The 20,029-nt window shown below is 39.3% G+C and overlaps 2 protein-coding genes and 1 pseudogene across 2 annotated transcripts; 2 read left to right on the forward strand and 1 right to left on the reverse strand.

Annotated features, from left to right (window-relative positions):
• Positions 1-2: 2 nt before the first annotated feature.
• On the reverse strand, positions 3-7,870 carry LOC117298517 (COP9 signalosome complex subunit 6-like). Its single transcript, XM_033781809.1, has 9 exons — positions 7,789-7,870; positions 7,260-7,458; positions 6,377-6,508; positions 5,435-5,523; positions 4,846-4,908; positions 4,292-4,457; positions 3,781-3,974; positions 3,074-3,142; positions 3-2,044 (listed from the first exon to the last, which is right to left on the reverse strand). Exons 1-9 carry the CDS (start codon positions 7,819-7,821, stop codon positions 1,973-1,975), a joined length of 1,017 nt encoding a protein of 338 aa, XP_033637700.1. The 5' UTR covers positions 7,822-7,870; the 3' UTR covers positions 3-1,972.
• Positions 7,871-8,515: 645 nt separating this feature from the next.
• Positions 8,516-10,344, forward strand: LOC117298227. The gene is made up of 3 exons (XM_033781361.1): positions 8,516-8,666; positions 9,010-9,151; positions 9,745-10,344. Exons 1-3 carry the CDS (start codon positions 8,555-8,557, stop codon positions 9,917-9,919), a joined length of 429 nt encoding a protein of 142 aa, XP_033637252.1. The 5' UTR covers positions 8,516-8,554; the 3' UTR covers positions 9,920-10,344.
• Positions 10,345-11,657: 1,313 nt separating this feature from the next.
• On the forward strand, positions 11,658-15,648 carry LOC117298553 (annotated as a pseudogene).
• The last annotated feature ends 4,381 nt before the right edge of the window (positions 15,649-20,029 follow it).

Consider the following 20,029-nt stretch of genomic DNA (forward strand, 5'->3'; position numbering starts at 1 on the left):
AACTTGTAGATGTACATAATATTATAATTAGACTATTTATTTGAAGTACAAAGTAATAAGAGAATTTGATTGCTTTATATATATATAGAAGAGTTTGCGGTAACACCATGTAATAACAAGCTCTAAATGAGTTGGGGTGGTTCTGAAAAGAACCGTTGGATTAACTCGACGTTTCGATCAGTATGCTCTGATCGTCTTCTGGATTGCTTTAGTTAATATTGTTGTGTTTCGATCAGTATGCTCTGATCGTCTTCTGGATTGCTTTAGTTAATATTGTGGTGTTTCGATCAGTATGCTCTGATCGTCTTCTGGATTGCTTTAGTTAATATTGTTGTGTTTCGATCAGTATGCTCTGATCGTCTTCTGGATTGCTTTAGTTAATATTGTGGTGTTTCGATCAGTATGCTCTGATCGTCTTCTGGATTGCTTTAGTTAATATTGTGGTGTTTCGATCAGTATGCTCTGATCGTCTTCTGGATTGCTTTAGTTAATATTGTTGTGTTTCGATCAGTATGCTCTGATCGTCTTCTGGATTGCTTTAGTTAATATTGTTGTGTTTCGATCAGTATGCTCTGATCGTCTTCTGGATTGCTTTAGTTAATATTGTGGTGTTTCGATCAGTATGCTCTGATCGTCTTCTGGATTGCTTTAGTTAATATTGTGGTGTTTCGATCAGTATGCTCTGATCGTCTTCTGGATTGCTTTAGTTAATATTGTGGTGTTTCGATCAGTATGCTCTGATCGTCTTCTGGATTGCTTTAGTTAATATTGTTGTGTTTCGATCAGTATGCTCTGATCGTCTTCTGGATTGCTTTAGTTAATATTGTTGTGTTTCGATCAGTATGCTCTGATCGTCTTCTGGATTGCTTTAGTTAATATTGTTGTGTTTCGATCAGTATGCTCTGATCGTCTTCTGGATTGCTTTAGTTAATATTGTGGTGTTTCGATCAGTATGCTCTGATCGTCTTCTGGATTGCTTTAGTTAATATTGTTATGTTTTGTGGGTTTTTTTTTAAAGCAAAGGTGGAAATACAAGTATGAAAGGAAATCCATAATTTGTGATTTTCTTTTCTTTTCTTTTGTGTGTCCTCTTTGTTTTTTCACACCAAAAAATGTATAAATTAAAGTCAGTTAGTAGAGACAACCTGCCAAGGAAAAAGACATATATAAACATCTTGACAAAAACTAACTCCGTTTTCCTTTTATTTTTTAATAGGTTAAGTTTGAGCTTGCCCTTCTTGTATTACATAACTAAACCAAAGTGTACAAAACCTAGTAAACATGCTCGGGTTTGCAAGAAGGTATCAGAGGCAATTGCCCCCCTGGCCATTGACTTGGTGCTTCTTAAAATGTCCTGCAGTACAAATTGACATTGCCCTCTTTGAGGTGGCCTTTACAAAGGAAAAACTGCCTTGCCCTAACATCAGCAAAGTCCTAGAAATAATTAACTGGTACACCGAATGATCAGTAATTTCAAAGTCATCTTGAACGGGGAGCATGTGGTGCTGTATTTTTTTCATGGATGAGATTTGAAAATTCCTGAAAATAGCTTAAGGGCTCAGTGCATCAACAGAAATACAAATTTACACGTTCGGACTCCATGTAAAATATTCCCTTTCTTCTGCTTTATTTGAAATGACCATTTTGAGATGAAATCCCGAAAAAATCCCGCGCCACTTCTTTTCTGCGAAGATTTTCTTCTCAAATTGAGAACTACAACATTTTTATATGATTTTCCTTATCTTATGCGTTGTAAAACGAAAATCAGATTTACAAGTCGCCCAATGTCTGAACCGATTTTTTAGACATTTTTTGTTTACCACTTGATGTCGTCTGCATCTGTCACTGAAGGAACTAAACGAGTGGAACAGATCAACTGGTACCCTGTGCACAATCGGTCGAGCGGCTTTACAATTTACTGTACATACATGACTTGTTGCTGTGGTAACCAACAAACATCGGAGGGGGATCTTCAGAAGAATAAGCCTCGCATGCGTCGACCCATTCCTTGTCGGTCATACAGGACGTTGAATTTGTTGACAAACTGTAAAAGAGGGGACAACAAAAACAACATTGATTGAGGGCAGAATGGTGGGGTGTAGCCGTATAATCAAAAGGACTTTGTACAGTGTTGAGGTCACTTAAAGGCCTGGACATGTTTGGTAATTGTCACAGACCAGTGTTCTCACTTGGTGTATCCCAACGTATGCATAAAATAGCAAACCTGTGAAAATTTGGATTCAAGTTGCAATTAGAATAATGCAAGAAAAAACACCCTTGTCGCACAAATTAGTGTGCTTTCAGATGCCTCAAAAATATTAAAATACTTCAGGCCTGAAGCCTTTCAATATTTGAGTGAGAAATTACCTCTTTTTCAAAAACATTACATGTACTTTAAAGGGAGCCGTCTTCTCACAATTTGTTATACGTTCAACAGCTCCCCATTGCTTGTTACCAAGTAAGTGTCCAGTGCCTTTAAGTTCAATTGAGGATATTGAAAGACAGGGTGTACAGACATGGATGTCATCTCCTTCAGCAATAAGGAGGTTAGGTCACCGGAGTGTGGGTTCGAACCCCGGTTGTGACACTTGTGTCCTTCAGCAAGATACTTTACGAAAAAGCCTTTGGAGCGATAGAAACTGTTGCCCAGGCTGTATACTCCCAACGCAGCTGAGAAACATTAAAAGGGATGTTATTGGCCCTATGACCAGGGCACTAATGTAAAGCGCATTGTTACGATTATTGTGAAGTGCGCTATATAAGAATTGGTTATTATTATTATTATCTTCAAGTACGCGCTAATCCTCTAATCAGATTTTATTATTATTATTATTAGTTGAGGTCATCAGGTTAAGAGGTCAAAAATGAAATAGGAAGTTAAAATGAGGTCACAAGTGAGGGAATGAGGATGGTGGAACCTATGAGGGAATGAGGTCATTGTGAGTTTTTTTGTCAATGTACCTCACACAGCCTATATAACATACCTGGAATGAGGATGGTGGACACTATGAGGGAATGAGGTAATCGAGAGGTTTTTTGTCAATGTACCTCACACAGCCTATACACAACATACCTGATTGATAGTGTTACATCCCTTGGTTATGGTGCCTAGGTAAGCCATGAGTGAAACGTCATTACATTGCTGCAGAAAAAAGGAAAGAATCACAAGTATTTAACGAATATTACATCATGAATAACTAGCACCTTTATCCAAAGGTAAAACGTGTTTGACCCAACGACATCCAGTTTTGCTGGCTTTTACCAACTGAGCTACATGTATCTAGCACTATGATAGCAGTCTCCCTATTTTGTCACACACTTTGTTCAAAAATGCCAGTCAGAAGCCATACATCCGGGATCACACCAAAGTTTATGATACAATCTGGAATATCCAGGCCTGTATGCTTCGTCAAGAAAGGACAAGAACACCAAGGCATTTTCGCCTTGGATAAGAGCACCCTATGAGGAAGTTGTAAATATTACTGGAGCATTTCATTGAAGCCATTTTGAGATGCGGTGGACACATCACTGTAACACTATTTGGTTTGGGTAAATATATCTGTATACGCCCAAACCAAACAGTACACTCCTATCACGTACGCCATACCTAAGATATGGTGGGAACAATGCTACCATACTATAATGTTTGGGTCAATTTGTCTGTATACGCCCAAACCAAACAGTGCACTCCTATAGTGGCAACCATACCTCAAAAAGGTTTATATGGCACCGAGGCAAGAACCATTGGGCATGGGGGCAATTGCTTTTGTTGCAACTTACACTATAGAAGTCTGTGTCAAATCTCTCTGAGCTAAGCACAGGTAGTCTGTGGCAGAGACTGTAAGCATCTCGGAGGATTTCATGATTCCGAGGAACCTCCCCGGCTTGAACCGCTTTGACGTAGTCTAAGATGAGCTTCACTCGACTGTGTAACATCTTGATGGCATTATGTTGTGCTGTGAGCTGCTCAGACACTAGTGTTTTCAAAAGAAAGTTCAACCATCATCAGTCAATCAATTAATCAATTGTAATAGCACCATATTCCAACGATCGTTGCTTATGGCGCCGTACAGTATAGCTTTTGTAAACGGCTGAGATTTGAGTGACGTCTTCATGTATTGTAGGCAATTGTCTGATGTTGTTAAGCAGACAGTGCCACCTACATGTACACCTGGAGCTACAACAAGGTTACCCCCTTCACAGTCAGCAGGGAAGTAGGCATAAGATAACTTTACTTTACACATAGAGATCACATATCAACAGCAACACATAATTTTGTATATCAACCAACCTGACGAGTTCTCTGAGGTTTCATTTGTGGTTACCCTGGCAACATGATCAACACCGATTCTCTCCGCTTCTTCTGTTGCCAAAGTGTACGGCAGCTCGACGAAAAGCATCGTGGCTTCTCCATTGACAAGATCAATGACGGACTCATAAATACTGATTGGAAGTTGCTACAGAAAAAGTTTAGGGGAAAAACTCTCATCAAAAATTTACATTCATTAAAATCCTAAAATATATAAATATATTTTTTTTGGGGGGGGGGTCGGTACATCAATGGTCTTTTGATGAACATTATTCTTTCCAAACCTCACGTTTTCAAGAAAGTAATCATAGAATGAAATTATTTTTAAGAAACATGTTTAAGTTTTCAATAGACAGAACATAAAGACACTGTTCCTGTATTTGCTTCTTTTCTTGTAGAAAGATTATAACTGTTTGTAAAATGTTGTGGAAGTTTGTGACAGAAATATGATGTTTCTTTAGCAGCGGGTATGGCAAAGGTAATGGGTTCGAATCCCAACTAAGCAATTCGCAGTGAAGTTTCCTTTTTTTACTTACGTCTGTGTGTCTTGCTAGAGGGTTCAGCTTCAGAAAGATGGGGCTTTCATTAATTGCACAGATCTGCCAAAATGAAAATTAATATTGAATAATTATTATAAAGGGAAAACATACAAGTACTTCCTATGATACCAAACATAAGAGAAGACATGTGATGCAATCACTTTGTGGACATTCTTGTTCCGTCCACTTAAGGAAAATCATATTCGTCAACACTATAGACGATGTGACCCATGTTTACATTCAAACCGCCCTCTGTTGAAAAAAACACTGTACACGTCATGTTTCACCGAACAAAAAGACGCGTAGTCATGGTAAGATTGCGTGTACTTTCTAGCTGGCTGCCAAAACACGAAGGTTTTGCCCGGCGGTATACGCGCGAATCATGTTATGGTTTTCGAGTGACGTCACATCATCTTTAAAAAACACTGTGTGTACAGGTTCAAGTCCACATAGTGTCAAGTCCCTACATGATGTGGACTACTTTTGTTCTCAGATCCATATTTTATATGCAACGCTATGGAAGTCTCTAACACACGTTACAAACACCTTGAAAATGTTATAAACTGAAAACCTTTTACACTTATACCTGTTTGTGAACTTTGATATCTGATTCGTTGCACAGGCCCCCGGTTGTGTACCAGCCAAGGAAGTCGAGATCACTGAAAACTTGCTTAACTGTAGGGAAAGTAAAAGAGCAGAGTCCATGGTTATTTTAATAAAAATAATGATGATACTGCAGATTCTTATATGGCATTTAAAGACACTGGACACTATTGGTAATTGTCAAAGATCAGTCTCCTCACTTGGTGTATCTCAACATATGCATAAAATAACAAACCTGTGAAAATTTGAGCTCAATTGGTCGTCGAAGTTGCGAGATAATAATGAAAGAAAATACACCCTTGTCACACGAAGTTGTGTGCTTTTAGATGGTTGATTTCGAGACCTCAAATTCTAAATCTGAGGTCTCAAAAATCGAATTCGTGGATAACTACTTCGTTCTAAAAAAATATGTCACTTCAGAGGGAGCTGTTTCTCACAATGTTTTATACTATCAACCTCTCCCTATTACTCGTTACCAAGTGAGGTTTTATGCTAATAATTATTTTGAGTAATTACCAAAAGTGTCCACTGCCTTTAATCACACCCCTAAGGGTGCATCAAAGCAAAATGGTCGAGCGGTTCATAGAGCATTGAGTTCAAATTCTAGTGATTAAATATTCCGGTCAAGATTGAGGAAGATGCTATTCTATAAATATTGCTTCTCTTCACCTAGGGGTATACATTGTAGATGGGTACCTGCGAGCGTAGAGGTTGATATTGTGTTTAAAAAAAGCCTTTGGAGTACCACAGCGGCCCAGTGTTGTATACTCCTCAGAGAGCTGAGACAGATCAAAGAAATGTTATTGGTCCAATAACCAGGGCACTAATAAGTTAAAGTGTATTGATAGTGATAGTGATACATGTATGTTATTATTGAGTACGCTATAAAAACGTAAGAACTAGCTTTTATTGATTGGGATCTTACACTGCTCTTCCTTAGTGTTGTAATATTCTCGGTCGACGATGATGTTACCGTCCACAATATCAAACAGAAGCTCAAAAGAGTTGAAGACTTCAATATTGCGTCCTTTCTGCTGGCCGATGATAGCACCAAGAACTGCCAAATGAAAACAACACAAAAGAGGCATAAAAATGGAGATTTTAATAAACGTAGGGTCATATCATATGTGCGCATTACAAGTCTTATTATTATTATATTATTATTATTATTATTATTATATCACACACTCATGACCTTGGGCCCAATTTCATGAAAAAAGAACCTGTTAATTTGTTCATAATCAATCATATTATATTAATAACAAATACTGCTTAGCAAAGCAAAGGAAAGAAATTTCTCATCAACCCCTTCCTACATGTAACTTGCTGCGGTTCCCTTGCTGCTAACTAAGCAAAAAATGTGTGCAGAACCAGCGACCAGTTCAGTTGAAACAAAGTAAAGTTTGTGGAATGTTGGCTGGCAACTTGTTTAGTAGTAGTAGTTAATAGCCATTTTTTTTCTGTGTTTAGCAAAGAAAAAAGTGGAGTAACGTTTCCATCCACATTCATGCTGTCAGCAGGTCAGTCGACTCAGCATGCTCAGTGCCACTTGCTTCAGTTTCACTCATTCTTGAGAGTCGTTTATACAAAAAGGAATATCTAATTTTAAAATTTAACTTAATAAGGTAAATACATCATGACATTAGATACTGGTACTATTTCAATTATTTCATAACTAACAAAAAAGTGATGACACTGAACTGACATTGACAGTCTACAAAATAAAATTGTTTTCATATTGACAATGTGACATGTCAATGACATTCAATTTCAATTTACATTTTGTTCTTTCACTCCAATCAACCGACCTTGTGTTGGCTTTCCTTCTTGGGCACGTATCCTCGTCCAATGTTCGGATATATTCATGATGACTAAAGGGTGTAGAGCTACCGAAACACTCCCAGTTGTTCCACTGGAGGCCATAACGGCGCTCAAAGCCCCACTTTCTTCACCGCTAGGTGTTGGTGTATCGTCCACATCCATCTTGGCCGCCATCTTGGTTTGGAGCAAAGATCGTATAGACCTTTCTTTTGCAACGTCACAGCCCGAGTTTTTGCCAACCCAGATTGGAAAACTATGGAAAGCCGTAAGTGCAAATTAAGAAAAGATCGCTATTTTTTGTAACAATGTAACCAAATTTGTTGATTTTGTTAAAAACAAAACAAATAATTATGAGAGCTATTTTATTTAATTGAAAGTTTGCAGAGAATGCTGAATTTGGTTAAAACATCTCTTTTTAAGATTTAGTGTTTTACTAACATTCGGCCGACCATGCCAACCAAGGCGGTTTGTTTATCAACAAAAGAAAGGTCTATAGCGCCGCGTAGCGGCTTGGAGTTTACAGCGCGTTTGGTTGTTTGCGGTTCTCATCTCCAGGTATGACACAATAATAGCAAACGCTGAGCAGCAGCCGTTGCATCGTTGCCGTGCAGCCCGTGTTTTTGCGGCCAACCAACTGAAAACTATGGAAAGCTATTTATGCAAAACAGAATTTAAAAAAGCCCCAGTTTGTAACAATGATTGGCAAATATTCAATAAGAGTGTTAAATTTGTTTAAACAAAGCAACCAATCATGGACGCATTAATGAAACTTTGCAGAATGAATAGCGTGGTTTAATATCAACTCGAAGCGGAATAACATCTGTTGCCTTCTAATTTAAAACTTCTCTCTACAATCGATAGAATTAAAAAGACAATCGCTAATTGAAAAAGGCACAGCTGTGACCAATCGCCAATAAATATAATGAACAGGTTGCAAAAACAAACATTTCAAAAGATCTTAAAAACAATCAACTACGCAAAACGGTGTTTGGAAATGGGTTTAAATTCTTCACGTGGCGTCCCGTCGAGGCGAAGATTGTTGGACATTATACGCATCAGACCGTAACTGAACATTCAAGTTGCTTCGTCTCAACACTTCTTCTGATTTAGTGCGGATGAGTGAAGATACAAGGCGAAATCCTCTTTCTTTTTTGATACAAAATATAGTGTGTACCGCCGGTGTCTACAGCTTTACGTTCCATCCTGATCACGACAACCCCCCCCCCCCCTGTCTATATAAAAACAACGGGGAGCTGAAATTGTTTCGCAAAATTTCAATAATATGAAACTGCACTGTCGTAAGGTTGCCACCAATGGGTTGTTTGTGTTAATCGGAGTGCTCGTCGTTGCAACAAGTGGATATCGTGGAGGTCGAGCTAATGGGTTCCCAATAGGTAAGTTAAGAAAAAAAATTATTAGCGTCCCGCCTTTTTTTTTAAAGGGCGCCCAATCGGCCTGGCTTTTTCGAAAGTAGACGGACTCAAAAGAAGATCTAAAAAAGTGCAAAATGAAGGTTGCCAATCCCGCCCCGTGTGCTGCCAGGCCGCGCGTGCACATAGATAGGCCCTACACAAAGGCCTATTTCCTTGTTGCACCATCCTTTTATATCAGTATTACAGATGACGTTATGATGACGTCATTTCAATACCTCTGAGCATAGAGAGGAAAAGCAATGCTTTTAGTGATGCTCGTGATAATAATGACAACTAAATGGTTATGCATTGTTGTTATTGACAGGTCCTCGAGCCCCTGATGCAGACTCGGGCGTTTCCATAGACTGGCAGGGTCGTAACCATGCTGGGAACCTTGACGGAGATGCTGATGGCACAGCTAAGTATTCGCACCTGGGGACAAACCCTAAACCGGCCGTCGTAGACGGGTGAGTGGTTAAGGGTCTTCAAAATGTAAAATTTCATGCGAAAAGATTGGCCTGAGGGATTGTGCCGCATAAACTCACATGAGCATCTGCACGGAGTGTGTCATTGGTCTTGGGTTCAAATCCCAATAAGGACCATTTTGATTTGTCTCTCATCCCAAATTTGATGAGAAAAGATTATCATGTTAAGTTTGCAATCTCTTATTTTATAGGAGTGAAAATTTCACTATCTTGTCGCTCTTTTGAGAGTGAAAGGCAATCTATGTCACTTTTTTGAATGAAAATGTTAACGAACTTCATTCTAACTCGAGTTGAAAGTGCCGTCTTTCACTTTAAAAAGATTTGTCCTCCAAGGGTCTTTGCAAGAGAGATATGGCGGACAAAACTGGTTTTTCACTCATTTACACTAAGAGAGTACATTAAAGCGAGTACACTTATAATATAATAGAATCAACAATGGTGCTTAAAATGTAAAAATTTGTTAGTTTCCCTTTTTTAATCGTTCAAATAGCATCAGGTAAAAAAGTACCAAGGACACAAACACAATCGTTTATACTGTTTATTCAACCTCTCTTTTGTTTTCAATTTTATTGCAGTCCGTTGTTTGTTGAAACCAAAGCCAACCTGGACTCGGTAGTCTTTCCCAAACCTGGCGACCCAAGCATCGCCGGTCAACGTCGCCGGCTCCGGGAAGACAAAACGTCAACACACCGATTAATTTCCAATCATGATATTATAGGAAGCGAAACAGAGTCCGTTGACTGCCGATGACAAAGTTGGAGCGCCGCACAAGAGGAGACGGGCTAGTGATGGAGTAGGGATGTCAGACACTTCGTTCCTTTACCACTTTGTACCCTGGACCACTTTGTTCGCTGGACACTTCAGTCTACCTGCAGTACACTAATCCCCATTGTTATTTATCTGCGGGGATATGCGGCGTTTTTTCATGCGTGGCCTCCATGTGAATATTAATTAGTCAAAAGGGCTTCTGGAGTTCGGTCATTATTCAGCCTTTTCTGAAAAGTCTCAACCAAAATAATGTACCAGTAAATTGAAACGAAGAGCATATCTGTCGTTGTGTATAAAAACAATCGGTGAAACTCAATTAGTTTTAAATAGAGAAATTTGCACGTAAAAAATTGCTTCAAAAACAGAGAAAACAAGTCACAAAACACGGAAAATGTTCATGTTATGAATGTCGGCAGCAGTCCCCAATTAGTATGTATGGATAGATTATTTCATATTCTACCTGGAAATGTTAAAAGCGAGACCGGATCGTTCCTAGTCCAGTCAGGATACAGCAATTTCCACCCGTTAATCCAAATCTCACATTACGAAAAAGTCAACTATTAGACAGAATGGTTTTCTTGCACGGGCTGACGATGACATCATCGACTGATAGGGCAGCATGCTGTTTTTCGTAGGCATGGTACCTTGACCACCAAGCCTAAGTTAGTCAATAACAAAAGCGCCCGTCTATACCATGGGCTGAATGAATCGTCACGCGTTTTGCCAACCCAGATTGGAAAACTATGGAAAGCCGTAAGTGCAAATCAAGAAAAGATCGCTATTTTTGGTAACAATGTAACCAAATTTGTTGGTTTTGTTAAAATATAATAGAAAACCTGACTTCCCAAACAATGCATCGTAGCCTCCCCCATACCCATGTATCGATCACTGTATCAATGACCCATCCACAACGTATTATGCAAAACTACCGCTAAACTGCAGTTCATCCTAAATAACATTTAAACACCAAACAATTACATGATGGTCCAACGTGTGTAATGCACAAATTAATGTTTTAATTCGGCCTCTGGCCGCAAAAACCTTTTATTGTGAATAAACCATTAAAATGATCGGAATTGGCAGCCAGTGTAAACTTGTTTTTACAAAATTAAACTTTTATTAACTAGGGTTGCAAATATTTTACATCAAATCAAACTTGTTTTTTTTATAGTAAGGGATTTATTTGGTGATGACGTACTCATAAAGTGATTAACATTTTGAGTTGTTTAGCCGGGACTCAACATATCGTGCCTTTTCAAAAATACAAGCCTCGTGAATGCCTGTTTGATGCCTGTTGAATGCCTCTGGAATGTTGAGGTTTAAAGTCGCCGATTTGGTTGACTATATTGTCTAAACATGTAGCTGGCGATTATCACGTGAGCAGGATGGTCGGCTGGCACTACCAACGTGCGTGGTACAATGATCTTGTCTGTGCAGCCTGTCCGCTTCCAGGACGATGGTACTCACTAGTTGAAAATGTACCATTCTGGGAGAGCACGGCCGGTCCGCGTCCAAGCCGCTGATATTCATGACCTGAAAATACAACTTGTTTATTCGTGAGACTTATTGTTATACCAACAATAGCGCCCGGCATGGATAGCTCATTGACTTCGCCGCGCTTCAACGCACATGGCCGTTCTTCCGCGGACTGTCCGAGGTCCTTAGCAACGGCGGTATTTGCTGTCCAGTCCGCAGACTGTCAGCGGAGGAACGCCCGGGACGTTTTGACAAGGCGCCTAAAGAGCCTTCTTGGACAAGGCTTGTACTCTGTTGATCTTTAAAAGCGTATTACAGCCAGGTCCAGAACCACCATTATAGCTCGGTGAGTGCATGGACATAATCTTTTGTTTGTTTTGTGTTACAATGCATAACGGTGCTTATCGTACTATTGTACTAAAAGCTAATAATATTGTTATCTGTATCCCTGGTGTAAATTGTTACGTCTAGTAATATGGACCTAGTCTACCGTCCTTTGGTTGTTGGAAACGTCCGATTAGTTTCTCTGCTCTGTTTACTAAAACAAACACATTCCTCCATGTTTTGAAAGCTGTTGTCGTCAACCCCGTTCTAGTAAAAGTTTAGTTTTTACCCAAAACTCAACAGTTTCCGTTGTGGTGCATAACCTGATAGACCGGTACAAAGCATGACAACGGAGGAGGCGCCCGTGGGGTCCGTCGAAGCGGAAGGACGGCCTGACTGTTGGGAGAGGTTTGACGCCTACCGGAAAGAAGTCTACGCCCAGCCCGATGGCGGTCAAGGACTCGTAAAACTTTACGACAACTTCTCTGAAAATTATAATAAGGCAGGTGTTCATAATGAGGGTACATGATGGAATGTTTGTATTAATGTAAAAAACCAATCATAATGGCGTTTTCAGGGATATAGGCCGGTCGGTGTCAAGTGTCCGGCGGAGATGCTGTCCCCCATAATGGACAAAATTAATGTGGGCTGTTTCAAAAGAGGGCGCTATTATCAGAAGTAGTTTGTACACAGGTTTTTACCCAACCCAAATCCTCCTTATAGAGCTAACACAATTCTAGACTGGTTCCCTGTCTTTATCTGCAAGGATAAGGACAGGTGTTGGCTTTATCACCTACACATACGTCGTATTTAACTGCGAATCTCCAGAACCATGCATGAAAGCCATGTGAAAACGGTGCGGGGTTAAAGATGATTCATGGACGTTGCTCAACGGTAGATCTCTGGCGCAGTTAACGGTCATCGAAGTGTGACGTCAGAACCTCCCCATTGAAAAGCACTACGACAGTGGCAATTTGATCCACAAACGAAAACGAATTGCGTTCAGGCTACCAAAATCCGTTCACCTTTTCCTCTTTTGTTTCTACTTTTTGTCCTCGTTTTCTTTTTGTATCGCAGGACTCCGTGGCTATGGGGTACTTGGGACCTGCTAACCTGGCCGCTGTGGCATCGGAGTACGTCACCGATAAGGGAGCCAGGATTCTGGATGCGGCTTCCGGTGCAGGAATGGTTGGAGAAGAGGTGATAATTTATTATAGACTGGTCCCATGTCTTTATGCGCTAGGATAAAGACAGGTACTTGCTTTTCAGAACCAGCGATTTCATTGGGTAAAATGATTTCATTGGCTAAACGTGCAGTGATGTCAGCATTCTGTATCTGTATTTTGATTGGTCCGAAGTGACATTTTGGCAGCTGCACTTGCGGTCGTCTGCATAATTTTGTGAATCTAGGAGAAAGGTGAAGATGGAAGGGGATTGACCTACAGAGGTCACTCTCTGGCGTTATTCACGAGCCTCGAAGTGTGACGTCAGATGTTTAGGCTAGTGAAAAATAACACGAAACACTAAACACATGTTGAAGACTTTTGGACGCTAGGTGGCAGTAGACATACTCAGCAATTTTGTAAGGTATCTTCATTATATAATTATGCGGCTCAGGACAAGCTCGACATCTGAAACCAAGGTACTCCTGAGTCGTTCCAAACGACTGCAACATTCGATCTTTCGACTCCAGACCAGCATGTCCAGTTGCTCCTTACTGTTTCAGACGTCGAACTTTTCATTTTAAATGTTCATTTTAGTTAGGCGCCTGTAGCTGTGTCTGGATCGGATTAAGCTATAGTAAACGAAAAGAGTGTGTTTTTGTGTCTCACTTTTGTTCGTCATTTTTTGTTTAAAAAAAAATAATAGTGTGGACTAGGAAATAATCGGCAGTTTGTAATACATGAGTTTTTCTTCACTATCATCGAATGAACACTCACGTCTTCCATTTTATGTAAATTAGCTAAAGGGGCGTGGCTTTACCTGTGTGGACGCCTTGGACCCATCCCAGGATTCACTTGACTATAGCAAACGTCATCATTCCTACACCGAGCATATGCGATACATTGGATGAGCACCAGACTAAAATCAAAGATGGTCAGTAACAAATTTATGGTGCATAACAAAAAATCTGTTGTGCAAACGAAATAAAAAAATCTGAGAAGAATTGTCTGTGAGTCCAAAGTAAGAATGGCAGTGATGGAGACTAGACAAAATCATGGTTTGAATAATCAAGAAGCCACTAAAACAAACGAATTAAAGTATAAAAATTGAAAATAGCACAATCATTTATCGTTTGTCTCCCCTTTAAACACCTTTTTGGTGTCCCGTACAAATATTGTTGCCTGCCTGAATTTTGATGCACACATTGTGTTACCGCAAACCTACAATTAAAGTCTGTTTGATTTTATAGATCAATATGAGGCCGTTGTGATGTGTGGCGCGTTTGGTGTTCCTGGTCACGTGACTGACATTTGCTTCCCCGAGATCATCCGCATCATAAAACCAGGTAAACGAACATTATTTCAAAATCAACCCCCAATCATGAAAGATGGCGCCATTCTAAAAAGAAGGACCATTTTTGAAGGGAGGCTTCGTGACGCAAAAGTCAAAGCTCAAGTTTTTGCCAAGCCCAGGTTGAAAACTCAACATGCAAAGCAAAAAACAGATGGTCACAGTTTTTGACAATCTCACACAACTATTCAAAACAATAGTGTTTGTCAATTTTTACGTCACGAGACACTTCAATACACCATAGTCATTGCCCACCCGAACATCGAGAGCACTAGTCCATTGCCTACCCGAACATCGAGAACACTTGTCATTGCCAAGCCTACCCGAACATCGAGAGCACTAGTCATTGCCTACCCGAACATTGAGAGCACTAGTCATTGCCTACCCGAACATTGAGAGCACTAGTCATTGCCTACCCGAACATTGAGAGCACTAGTCATTGCCTACCCGAACAATGAGAGCACTAGTCATTGCCTACCCGAACATTGAGAGCACTAGTCATTGCCTACCCGAACATCGAGAGCACTAGTCATTGCCTACCCGAACATTGAGAGCACTAGTCATTGCCTACCCGAACATCGAGAGCACTAGTCATTGCCTACCCGAACATTGAGAGCACTAGTCATTGCCTACCCGAACATTGAGAGCACTAGTCATTGCCTACCCGAACATTGAGAGCACTAGTCATTGCCTACCCGAACATTGAGAGCACTAGTCATTGCCTACCCGAACATCGAGAGCACTAGTCATTGCCTACCCGAACATCGAGAGCACCGAGATAGAGTATTTCATAATGAACAATAAATTTCACGTAACTTTGACCCTTTTTTTCTCAATTATCGTAAACAACAATCGATGTTCACCTGCCTCCTCTCCTCTCCTAAAACTCACAGATGGCTATTTCTTATTCACTGTCGGTGAACACGTCTTGGAAAAATGGAGTGACAAGCTGGACGCCGCCATTGACGCACTGAAACAAAGTGGCTCCTGGGAGTTTATAGAATCCCGCAGGGTGGTGTACTTTACGGCATACAACGAAAGGGCAAAAGTTGTAGTTCTGAGAATCAACAAAAAGTACACTTTCAACTTTGCTTGAATTTCAAATTAATCAAAGTTTTACCTAAAGACAATGCCTGTGGTCAGAATGGAAGACTTTGGAACGCTAGGTGGCAGCAGACTTACTAGCTGAGTGCAAGAACAATGTAATTCTGCTGCCACCGAGCGTCCAAAACCTTCCCAATAAGTTTTTGCCACTCAAACCCTAAAATGTATCATTTTTTTTTCAACGATGAAATAATGTCTAAGGAAAGTAAGTAGAACGTGGCTCTACCAGAGAGCAGAAGAGACTTATAGATACAGGGAGAAACAATGTCCAATAAAAAAGTCTTACATAGATTGTCTACTAAATATTACATGTTCAATGCTTCTTTATTGACTTTTAGAAATACCTATTATCTTTAACAATATAATACACACAATGTACATGAGAACCTGAATTTTAATCACAGAATGAGAAGAAAAACGTAATCATTGTGAGGGGAATGAAGCATTTTTAGTGGATGCAATTTTATATTGGCTCAGCCCTCAACTTCATGTTGAAGCAAGGATTGTAACCAACAGGCTAGGCCCAAATTCATAAAGCATGTATTAAGTAAGCACAGAAAACCTTTGCTTAGCAAAAATAGGCTACCAGCCATTAACCCATAATACAATTGCTGTGACTGGTACCCCACTCATTTCTTGCTTAGCAAAGGAATTTGCTACTTAACAGCTTTATGAAATTGGGCCCTGCTCTCACCAATATGAAAATAATGTTTCTGTCAAAATGAGATCCTGTGTGGGGTGCAGTTAAGTTTGGATTGTGAACTAAAAATGATTCATAAACGTCATTTGCAAGAGGCAGAAGCCCTCTGTGAATGGACCTTCCAAACCTCATACCTCAGTTTAGTACCGAGAAAAAAACATGGTTTCCTCTGTGGTTTACGAAAAACTTTACAGCATTCCAAATTGAAAAGTTAAAGATGCTATGTCAGATTTTTGGCCCCAAACATTAAAAAATATTTTTTTTTGAGTGAATGGTATTTCAAAGAGTATCACCCGCTCTAATGAAAAAAAGTTTAACTTTTTACTTTTAATGGTCAGGAACCATGACAAAACATTAAAACGTTTCTTTTAAAACACATAAGAATTGGTCACGTGATATATTGTCGGGATCCCGACAGAAACTAATTTTGAGCACTTTACTTCACTGCTACTAATAATTGGCGGACTTTTTCTTTCAAATGAAAGCTTGTAACTTTCTCGACCCCCATCAAAATACCTATTGAATTTTAAATAAAAAAATTTGGGTCAAATCGGCAAAAAATCTGACATAGCATCTTTAAATATAAAGAAATGTACTATCTAGTTGTGTATAATACCAATGGCTGTTTTGATGATCGAATGACCTTGCAAGGGTTTGAACCTTGGCCCCTTGCATTATCTCATCAACCAATGGAAATACAAAACGTGTTTTACACGCAACCATAACTCTCAGCCAATGGGTCTTTCATTGACCTCATCATTGAGGGCGCTGTTTGAGCATATGAACGGGAAAATCGCACACTTTCGGGTCTCACTTTTAAAGTTCGACTATGCATGAAACTCATTAGGCCTAGAACACCTTTTCACTCATTTTGTGACATTAACTGCTCAATGGGAACCAGTTATTTACAAATAAGAGGTAAAGCCGACACCTGTTGCATGCACCCATGAAGGGGGGGGGGTGGTGGCTTGGCACGAATTGATCAATTTGTAACTAGAATATAGTCAGCGCAAATGACACGAGTCTGGACTAGTATTATTTTCTTCAATTTTAGGCTTTTTCCCAAACCTTCGCCCAATTATTGTTGTGAGGGAGGGGGCAGCAAGGACGCGCCACTCAAAACCCCTGCCCCATCCCCCATCCCCCATCGCGTCCTAAAATCAGATAAGAAAAACACAAATGAATGAGTTGATACTAGCACCCCATCCAATTATGACCTTTCCTCTGCTTGCCCCCACCCCCTAAAAAAAGAGAAAAGTTACTGGTCACACCACTATTTACGTTTTAGATCTAAAGGACAACCTAAACACCTAAACACAACCCACATGTTAGCCTTGTTCTACCTTTATATGTAAAACAGTGACATACTAGTCATACAAGAGGCTTTGACACAGGCTAGTAAATATTCATAGCAACAATTATTATAAAGTTATTCCCTGAGAAGATCATGGAGATCGTTTTCAATGTCAATCAATCGCCAAATATAACTTTTTATGACATAATATCTGGCCCTACATGTACATTAACACTGATATCCTAGAAATGGTATTACACAAGTATTGACTAGGAGCATAATATTAACTGAATTTAAAGGCAGTGGACACTTTTGGTTATTACTCAAGTAATTGTTAGCATAAAAACCTTACTTGGTAACAAGTAATGGAGAGCTGTTGATAGTATAAAACATTGTGAGAAACAGCTCCATCTGAAGTAACGTAGTTTTCGAGAAAGAAGTAATTTTCGATGAATTTGATTTCGAGACCTCAGAATTAGATTGAGGTCCCGAAATCAAGCATCTGAAAGCACACAACTGCGTGTGACAAGGGTGTTTTTTTCATCCATTATTATCTCGCAACTTAGATGACAAATTGAGTTCCAATTTTCACAGGTGACAATTAACAATAGTGTCCAGTGTATTTAAGACTGTGCACTAGACTCCCTTGCATAACACGTAATGCTGCTGGTACACTGGTATTCTAATAGTATTGTGTGTTTGGTACATCACCTTAACTCTGGGTGGGATAATAAATTGATGAAAACAAAATAAACGTGAATGAAATAACGGGAAGAAAAGCATAATACTACAATGTAGCTGTTTCAATTTAAATCAATACAACACTTCGTAATACTGTACTGGCACTGGCAAAGAATTACTTAATTTTGAAATTTTCTGGGAAAAAAACAAGTGTCTGACTTTACATGCAGTTTATTTGTACAAAAACTATGGCAGGCTCAAGTTTTTTGCTTTTGCATGAAAAATGTCACAGTTTATTGTTGACAAATTCCTCTGTTGTTAAACCAATACTATCTGGTTATGATTACCCCTACACCAATGCACATTGAGCACTTTACACTCGGTACTTTCCCATCTTCAGTGAAAACAAAACCACCAATGGCAAATCACTCGGGTGGGATTCAAACCCACCACCTTTGCTAGAGCAGATTATGTCTTACCACTAGACCACCGAGCAAGCCTAGAGGCAGTTTGAACCATCCAAGCAATTTCCCTGTGGATTCCCCCCCCCCCACATGGACATGGGAAACTACTGAGTAAACAGTGCTTAAAGGTACTGGACACTATTGGTAATTACTCAGAATAAATGTTAGCATAAAAACTTACTTGGTCACAAGACTAGTAATGGAGAGCTGTTGATAGTATAAAACATTGTGAGAAACGACTCCCTCTGAAGTAACGTAGTTTTTGAGAAAGAAGTAATTTCTCAGTAAAATATTTGAATTGGTTTCGAGACCTTACGCGTGAGGTCTCGAAATCAAGCATGAAAGTAAACAATTTCGAGTGACAAGGGTGTTTTTTTCTTCCATTATTATCTCGCAACTTGTTTGTTATTTTGTGCATATGTTGAGATACACCGAGTGAGAAGACTGGCCTTTGACAATTACCAAAGGTGTCCACTGTCCAGTGTCTTTAATACACACCTGTGTAAGAAACAAAAGTATACTCTTTATCCACAATCCTCTTAATAATATTCTTATTTATTTTCCTTATACTTTTTTAACATATATCTTAATCAAGTTTTGGTCGAATAAATAGCACTTCCGAGGGCGGTTCGTAGCGCCAGAAAGGCTGTTTCAAGCTTATAAATATACCCAATTTGTAATTGGAGACACTAGAGTACGTAGTTCCTTCGAGCTTAAAACTTAGCGTATCAATGACAGCATTTGGGATTAAATCCTGTGAAAGTCACTTTTTGAAATCTGTTTAGCTTGCGGGATTCCTTTCTCAAGTTTCCAAACTGAATTTATGAATGCGAGAGGATGAAAAAAACTAAAGGAGCTGGGAAAAAGAAAAACAAAAAGAGAAATGTGTCTTTTTTTATAAAGGGAACTACATGTAATACCTTTGGTTTTTGGAATTTTGTAGATTGTTTTAATCCTATGGTGACTTATGCAATAAAGTAACATTGGAACAATTCTTTTCAAAAGGTGGTAGTATTTTTACAAAGGTACATGTGCTCTGCACAATAAAAATAATTCAGTTTAAAAGCAAATCTCAAAAAAGGATGACCGAAAACAACCCAGAGAATATGTGAAAATTAGACCTTGCTTTTTAAAAACAGAAATACAATTTTACAATTTTTTTTTTAGATACAAAATCTTAATGGACATGCAGTATGTTTAAAATATTCAAGTTCCAACCATCATCTACATGTACATAAATACCTTATTTGGTCACGAACTACATGTTGTGAAGTTATTTAAGGTTAACACTGTAACAATGTACCTCTATTCTCAATTATAAAATCAACCAAATGGGTTGAATGTTTTGGAAGTTGATTGGGTAAACAATTTCGTAATTAAGTTTATCTGTGCATCCATGAACTTATATCAACAGACCGCATATTAAGAGCAATGAACTCAAGATCTGGTTTTCCTGATCAGCAGATTATGGGTTCAAGTCCCGGTCATGACACCTGTGTCCTTAAAAAGCAAGACACTTACATGTAACCATGATG

This window comes from Asterias rubens, chromosome 13 (genome assembly GCF_902459465.1).
Source record: "Asterias rubens chromosome 13, eAstRub1.3, whole genome shotgun sequence".
NCBI lineage: Eukaryota > Metazoa > Echinodermata > Asteroidea > Forcipulatida > Asteriidae > Asterias > Asterias rubens.

Excerpts from the sequence above, each read along its gene's own strand:
- LOC117298517 (XM_033781809.1), bottom strand. The coding sequence starts at position 7,821 with ATGAGAACCGCAAACAACCAAACGCGCTGTAAA. Across the intron at positions 5,524-6,376 it reads CAACACTAAGGAAGAGCAGT|TTAAGCAAGTTTTCAGTGAT; the intron begins GTAAGATCCCAA and ends CTTTCCCTACAG. Across the intron at positions 3,143-3,780 it reads TTGACACAGACTTCTATAGT|CAATGTAATGACGTTTCACT; the intron begins GTAAGTTGCAAC and ends TTTTTTCTGCAG.
- LOC117298227 (XM_033781361.1), top strand. The coding sequence starts at position 8,555 with ATGAAACTGCACTGTCGTAAGGTTGCCACCAATGGGTTGTTTGTGTTA. Across the intron at positions 8,667-9,009 it reads AGCTAATGGGTTCCCAATAG|GTCCTCGAGCCCCTGATGCA; the intron begins GTAAGTTAAGAA and ends TGTTATTGACAG. Across the intron at positions 9,152-9,744 it reads AAACCGGCCGTCGTAGACGG|TCCGTTGTTTGTTGAAACCA; the intron begins GTGAGTGGTTAA and ends ATTTTATTGCAG.